Below are 8,261 nucleotides of genomic sequence, written 5' to 3' on the forward strand. Positions count from 1 at the left end.
GGGTGGCTTTTTGGGGGGGGGGGGGGGGACATATACAATGCACCTTTTGTGAAAAATCTGAATTATGCACTGAATCCAACAGAAATAATTTACCTTTATCGTATGGTTTTAATTTATGACAGGCCTTGCATCCACATCACAGCAATTTCTTGCCTCTTATTTTAATTAAATTATATTATAATAAATGATATTTTAATGTGTATTTTCCATTATTTACAATTATTACACTACCATTGAAAAAAAAAATCTGTAATTTTGTAAAATATAATTACTGTTTCCACAAAAATATTAAGCATAACAACTGTTTTCAGCATATAATAATATAAGATAATAATAAAAACAATAATAACACATAACAACAAAATAAAATAATAATAAATGTTTCTTGAACAGAGTAATGGCTCCTGAAAAGTCAGCTTTACATTACAGGAATAAATTACATTTTACAATATATTCAAACAGAAAACAGTTATTTTAATTTGTAATATTATACAATATTACTGTTTTCACTGTATTTTTGATCAAATAAATTCAGCCTAGGTGACCATAAGAGACTTCTTTCAAAAACCTCTCCAAATATTTTTATGGTGCTGTATATTAATTCTTATAAATAATTACAATCACAAATATCGCATGTGCAAACGGCACACTGACCAAAGGCTTTGAATGTGGCTCATCCAATCAGATGTCAGAGTCAACATAACATGCTGTAACACATACACAGTCCAGCTTTCAACTCCAGGCCTCCCATTTACTTCCTATTATGCACTTATATTACTGTTTGCATTCAGCACCTAGTGTCCTGTCATTTCTGTGAATGAGTGTGTTTGGGTGGAGTGTACCCATTAGTGTATAATAGGGCTTGTTTATATGTGATCTCACGTATCCACAACGACTGGAACCTCATACGGATGTGAATGTATCGGTTTGTGTATTTGCGCATGCTGACGTCACTTGTTTACCCAGGCTCAGTATTATGTGTGTCGTGAGTGGCCGTTCTGTTCCACCCTGCTACTCTGCAGGGCTTTAAGAAACAGGTGACCCTGTGCATGCGTGTGGCTAAAAAAGGGCGATTAGTACAAAATTGTAAGACAGAGTGTGTATGTGTGTTTATTAGAGTGGCAGAGAGCGTTTTCCATTGCGTGCTGAGTGAGTCTGCTATTAGGCCACGGTAGCACTGATGTAAACAACCCAGGATGGTGTGTGACACAGTTCTTGCTGCGTAGTCACCCGCCCACTTTCCCCGTCTATCCTTCAGGCCTCCCGGTGGAGCAGATCGGCCCCTGCTGGCCTCGTGGCGCAGCTGCACGACTGACCTCTATCTAGCAGCTGTAAGTCAGACACAAACGCAGTGTCAGCGTCTGTCAGGGCGGTGAAGCGCACATCTCCCAAGTGCAGCAGCGCAGAGAGGACCACAAACAAATTCTCCACCTCCTGAAAGAGAGACAAACAAAGTGCTGAGAGTCAGACTGGATTGCAGACATATAAAGGCAGAAAACCTCCTGAGAAACCGGGTCGATTTCACAGCTCCGTACAGTTACATTTGAGGGCTGGGTCCACAATTACAGAATCAAGTTCAATTTTCATTTTGTTTGTTCTGAGTGCTATTTTGCTACTTTTTAACCCATTTTAACAACACTGAGATGACATGCTGCTGCTCTCCTGTTCTATAGGAGATTCTATACTGCTCTCCTGTTCTATTCTGTATCTCTATGTACAGAAATGAGTTGTAGAATATGGGTTGTAGAAAAAGGATGCATAAGTCTGGTGAAAGTTCCAGAACATCTAACATCACTTACAGCACCTATAAGTGCAAAATTTTTTTTTTTTTTAACAAATAAATAATAATAAAGGTGTACATACAAAAATATTTCTAATCAGTTTTTTTTTTTTTTTGGCTCAATTCACCCCATCACTAGTATGTGCAGCAAGAAGTATCCAATATTATACAATAATGTGTACAGTAACTGTGATCACTATTAGTCTGTTTAGTCTTTATTTATATACTATTACAGTATTTAATATTTTGAAATAGCTTATTATTTTAGAATTTCAGTTTTCATTTTATTTTAGTCTAAGCTGTAGTAATTTGTGTTTAAATCATTTCAGCACTTATTTTATTTTGGTTACTCGCTAGGGAAACATTTTTAATTTTAATTTCACTCTAGTTTTTTATTTTTTATTAAATACTTATATTTTATTTCAGCTCAATTTCAATTAACAAAACAAATGTATTAGTATTTATTAATATTTTGAATTTGCTTTTATTTTATATTTTAATTTTATATATCAATTTTAGGTTATTAAACTAATTTTAACTAATGTTATGTGTTTTTAATTTCTAGTAACTACGCATTTTTGTAATTGTTATGAATTTGTATTAATACAGTGGGTACGGAAAGTATTCAGACCCCCTTAAATTTTTCACTCTTTGTTATATTGCAGCCATTTGCTAAAATCATTTAAGTTAATTTTTTTTCCTCATTAATGTACACACAGCACCCCATATTGACAGAAAAACACAGAATCGTTGACATTTTTGCAGATTTATTAAAAAAGAAAAACTGACGAAAGCAAGTGCTGTCAATTACAGCATTAAATATGAAGGATGAATATTAAATATTGTGTTGGACATTATGAGACCTTAAAAGTCGAAAAAGGTTGAACCACTGTTCCATGTGCAAAAGAAAGAGATGAGCAAGCTGAATGTAAAGTAAAAGGCAGAGGCAGATATACATGCGTCAGTCTGAGAGACTGTGTGTTGTGTTAATGTGTGTGAGGGTCACTGAGGGTCGTGCTGCACTGATGGTATGAGAGAACAGTCCTCCTTTAATGAAGCAGATTTACAGGTTCCTGGTAGGATTAGAACACAGTGTCTGGCTGGAGGTCAGGTGTGTGAGAGAGTGCAAATGTGTGCGTTTGAACCAAACACACAAACGCATGACTCCGAACACAGTGTTAACTCTGATATCACACCCTCTACTGTAACAAAATGTCCATGTATTACCATAAGGGTGTGCATGTGTTTGTGCAAACATATATATGATACATATTGTACAGTACAGTCATAGCTAGTGTTCCATTCTGAACATACTCTTTAAGTCTTTACCGAACCATAACAGCATAACACACACTGGTTGACAGGTTAGTGTGGCCTCAGGCTGAATGGCAGTCTGAGTAGTGTGTTTTTATAGTCTCCAGACATACTGTAATGAGTTATAATGTGTAAACCTACATAAATCAGAACAACACGTCTGAAGCGCCTGCCAAAGCCAGAGGCATACCAGCTCTCTGTCTCTGTACCTGTGAGTCACTTAAAACCAGAACATCTTTGCTTACTTTAGACGAGACAGCTCAGATTCTACTGAGGCTATAAAGTAATGTCTAAATCAGGGGTTATTATAGTTAACTGTATCTAAAACTAAAGCCCTAAAAAAGCATTTGTGTTGTCTGAAATAAAATAAACATAAATTATATATGAAGAGTTTATTTGCAAAAATAGATCCTTTTATTGTCATTTTATTAATTTTCATAAATAATGTTATTTATTGTGTTAGTTAGTTATTTAGTTATTATTATTCAATCTAAACAACCCAACTGCAGTTTGATTGATATTAATTGGAATGCAGGATAAAAAAAAAACATGATTTTTGAAATTTTTAAAACTTGAAATGCATATACATTTACACATTTATTTATTTATTTATTTGTTTGTTTGTTTACTTAAGTTTTATTTCCAGGTTTAGGTTAAACCTTAAATCCTAGATTCTCAATGTGGTCTCTGATTTTTAGACTTCATTATATTTCTCTCTCACACACACACACACACACACACACACACACACACTTTCGCACAGAACTAAATTAAACCTAAGTGTGCATGTGTAGTTGCATCTTCGCGTGTGTGCGTGAGGATGCCTGTGTTATTGAACATGTGTGTACCAGTCTGTTGAAGCCGAGGGCACGCAGAGCCTGTTTAAGGGCCGAGAGCTTCTCTCTGCTCTGAGGACACGCTGTAGCTACTGCAGGAGTTTGACCGGGAGCCGCTGTGTTCATACACCTGAAAACAAACAAACAAACACAGAAGAGACATGATTAGTGCGATTTAAGATTAGAGACGATTTAGACTTTACGTTGCCAGTGGATTCTGGATGTGAGTATTTGGTCTGGGCCTTTAAGAGTGCTAAGTAAAGTTTAAGATGTTCTAAGTGTCACTGACATAATCACAAATTCAAGTCAAAGAAAGGTGAATGTTAAATGTTTAATGACAACCTTCCATTTACCCCTATGCAAGATTTGCTGGGGACACTTGAGAGTTCACAGAGAGTTCAGGGTAAAACAAGTTTAAAACTGGCATCTGACATCATCCAATATTAAGTTTTTTTTCCCATTTTGAAAAATCCTGATGAATGTTAAAGGCTGAAACTGCATCAATCTGACAATGAAAATTCAATGCATTGAATGCTGAATTTAATAATCACCAGTCTTATGTTATTCTTTTTCTCATAGTGTTCATGTCTCATAGTACCCTTTACTACAGTGTAAATCATATAGAGATGAATATGAAAAAAATTATAAAAACTGAAAGACTAATGACAACCTACTTTTCAAGTTGGTTTTCTATGTAAACTCTGGGTAAATCCATTATTTTAATTTATTTGTGCAAATTTAAAGGTTTATTTAAAATATATAAATATTTTAACTTATTAAAATTACCTTATTTTGAAACACTTATTGGCAGTGTTTGTGAATAAAATACAATAAAATAAAACAAAAAATAAAATAAAATAAATGAGAGAACAATCCTCCTTTAATGAAGCAGATTTACAGGTTCCTGGTAGGATTAGAACACAGTGTCTGGCTGGAGGTCAGGTGTGTGAGAGAGTGCAAATGTGTGCGTTTGAACCAAACACACAAACGCATGACTCCGAACACAGTGTTAACTCTGATATCACACCCTCTACTGTAACAAAATGTCCATGTATTACCATAAGGGTGTGCATGTGTTTGTGCAAACATATATATGATACATATTGTACAGTACAGTCATAGCTAGTGTTCCATTCTGAACATACTCTTTAAGTCTTTACCGAACCATAACAGCATAACACACACTGGTTGACAGGTTAGTGTGGCCTCAGGCTGAATGGCAGTCTGAGTAGTGTGTTTTTATAGTCTCCAGACATACTGTAATGAGTTATAATGTGTAAACCTACATAAATCAGAACAACACGTCTGAAGCGCCTGCCAAAGCCAGAGGCATACCAGCTCTCTGTCTCTGTACCTGTGAGTCACTTAAAACCAGAACATCTTTGCTTACTTTAGACGAGACAGCTCAGATTCTACTGAGGCTATAAAGTAATGTCTAAATCAGGGGTTATTATAGTTAACTGTATCTAAAACTAAAGCCCTAAAAAAGCATTTGTGTTGTCTGAAATAAAATAAACATAAATTATATATGAAGAGTTTATTTGCAAAAATAGATCCTTTTATTGTCATTTTATTAATTTTCATAAATAATGTTATTTATTGTGTTAGTTAGTTATTTAGTTATTATTATTCAATCTAAACAACCCAACTGCAGTTTGATTGATATTAATTGGAATGCAGGATAAAAAAAAAACATGATTTTTGACATTTTTAAAACTTGAAATGCATATACATTTACACATTTATTTATTTATTTATTTGTTTGTTTGTTTACTTAAGTTTTATTTCCAGGTTTAGGTTAAACCTTAAATCCTAGATTCTCAATGTGGTCTCTGATTTTTAGACTTCATTATATTTCTCTCTCACACACACACACACACACACACACACACACACACTTTCGCACAGAACTAAATTAAACCTAAGTGTGCATGTGTAGTTGCATCTTCACGTGTGTGCGTGAGGATGCCTGTGTTATTGAACATGTGTGTACCAGTCTGTTGAAGCCGAGGGCACGCAGAGCCTGTTTAAGGGCCGAGAGCTTCTCTCTGCTCTGAGGACACGCTGTAGCTACTGCAGGAGTTTGACCGGGAGCCGCTGTGTTCATACACCTGAAAACAAACAAACAAACACAGAAGAGACATGATTAGTGCGATTTAAGATTAGAGACGATTTAGACTTTACGTTGCCAGTGGATTCTGGATGTGAGTATTTGGTCTGGGCCTTTAAGAGTGCTAAGTAAAGTTTAAGATGTTCTAAGTGTCACTGACATAATCACAAATTCAAGTCAAAGAAAGGTGAATGTTAAATGTTTAATGACAACCTTCCATTTACCCCTATGCAAGATTTGCTGGGGACACTTGAGAGTTCACAGAGAGTTCAGGGTAAAACAAGTTTAAAACTGGCATCTGACATCATCCAATATTAAGTTTTTTTTCCCATTTTGAAAAATCCTGATGAATGTTAAAGGCTGAAACTGCATCAATCTGACAATGAAAATTCAATGCATTGAATGCTGAATTTAATAATCACCAGTCTTATATTATTCTTTTTCTCATAGTGTTCATGTCTCATAGTACCCTTTACTACAGTGTAAATCATATAGAGATGAATATGAAAAAAATTATAAAAACTGAAAGACTAATGACAACCTACTTTTCAAGTTGGTTTTCTATGTAAACTCTGGGTAAATCCATTATTTTAATTTATTTGTGCAAATTTAAAGGTTTATTTAAAATATATAAATATTTTAACTTATTAAAATTACCTTATTTTGAAACACTTATTGGCAGTGTTTGTGAATAAAATACAATAAAATAAAACAAAAAATAAAATAAAATAAAATAAACCCTCATTGCCAATGTTTGTGAACTGAACTCCTTACTATAAAATAAAATGAAATAAAATAAAATCCTTATTCACAATATGTTTGAATTAATAATAAAGTAACACATTTATATATATATATATATATATATATGACTACAGGCTATGATTTTATAAGGGAGGTCTTTGAAAATACGTGTAATACAGAATGATATAACATGAATTTCAACATTGCGTGTGTTACCTGTGGGCTAGGACATTGTTTAGATATAGATTACTCTTCTCCTCTGCTGAAAGCCCCTCGGCCATCAGGTAGAAGATGTTAAAGTTCTGTTGATGCGGTGGAGTGCAGATGACCCTCGACTTCTCCAGCATGTAAGTGTACATACGACCTAAAACACAAACACAGTAAGAGAAGAGTTGTAGAGGCATTAGTAGAGCAATGTCTCCCTCTATAGGTGAAGGATGATAGAGCAGAAGTCCTCTCTGCTAAAACCTGACAGCATATCACATGAATGCATTAGCGTTCTCCATTTCTACACATTCAGCATATTAAAGCAACACTATGAATAATCGAAGTGCAAACAGGAGCAGTGTAACTACCTCTGAGTAGAGTCTTTCTCTTCTCACAGTACTGCAGTGAGATCAGATTGATGAAGCGGCTTGCTGAGGAGTTCATCTGAGTCTCAGCATGACCGAAAGCTTCCAAGATGACATTCACCTGCAAACATGACAGAAGAATGAAGAAGTGATTACAAAAAGTGTGTAGGGAGCAGCCTACCTAGACAGCATTTTAAAGGGGTCATATGATGCAATTTCAAATTTTCCTTTCTCTTTGGAGTGTTACAAGCTGTTCGTGCATAGATAAGATCCCTAAAGTTGCAAAGACTAAAGTCTTAAATCCAAAGAGATATTCTTTATAAAAGTTAAGACTTGTCAACGCCCTCCTAAAACACCTCGTTTAAACACGCCCCCACATGTCTACGTCACGATGTGGGAAGATTTGCATAACACCGCCCAAATGTGGACACAAAGAAAGAAGGCGTAACTTTTATTCTCTCTGTAGTATTGTTGCTGCCGCCATGTTGTGAAGGCGCTGTGTGTTTCGTTGTGAAAGCGAAACTACTTTCTTTGGCCTTCCAAAAGAGGATGATATCCGCTTCATCATGCCTAGAGCTGATCCGTGCTGGTCGCTGAGGAAATACATCAACTTCGCGCTGTGGATCGCCGGATCGGCTTTCACCGTGGATGAAGCGGAGTCCAGCCCGGGGTCGTCACGTGGTTGCCGCAAGCCCGCCGGCCGCGCCGTTCTCAAGCCTGCCAGCCTCCGCTCACTCTAGCCCGCCGTGTGTGACGCTGTGTTTCGTTGTGAAAGCGAAACTACTTTGTTTGGCCTTCCAAAAGAGGACACAACTAGAAATCAGTGGTTAAGTTGTATTTACAACACTGTTCCAGAACAGTTCAACCCAAATATTCAGATGTGTGCAGCGCATTTTATGGAGGAC

The 8,261-nt window shown here is 35.9% G+C and overlaps 1 protein-coding gene across 1 annotated transcript in view; it reads right to left on the reverse strand.

The window, feature by feature from the left end:
• The window catches only part of LOC107688718 (unconventional myosin-XVI-like), a 218,296-nt gene that overhangs the window by 104,905 nt on the left and 105,130 nt on the right, over positions 1-8,261 (reverse strand). The window contains exons 14-17 of the mRNA XM_016486454.1: positions 7,360-7,477; positions 7,001-7,148; positions 5,924-6,041; positions 1,317-1,434 (exon numbers count right to left, since the gene is read on the reverse strand). Coding sequence (XP_016341940.1) covers positions 1,317-1,434; positions 5,924-6,041; positions 7,001-7,148; positions 7,360-7,477 — 502 coding nt within the window. The remainder of the gene's footprint in view (positions 1-1,316; positions 1,435-5,923; positions 6,042-7,000; positions 7,149-7,359; positions 7,478-8,261) is intronic.

The sequence above is a fragment of the Sinocyclocheilus anshuiensis genome, unplaced genomic scaffold, assembly GCF_001515605.1.
Source record: "Sinocyclocheilus anshuiensis isolate Anshui unplaced genomic scaffold, SAMN03320099.WGS_v1.1 scaffold9, whole genome shotgun sequence".
In the NCBI taxonomy this organism is placed as follows: domain Eukaryota; kingdom Metazoa; phylum Chordata; class Actinopteri; order Cypriniformes; family Cyprinidae; genus Sinocyclocheilus; species Sinocyclocheilus anshuiensis.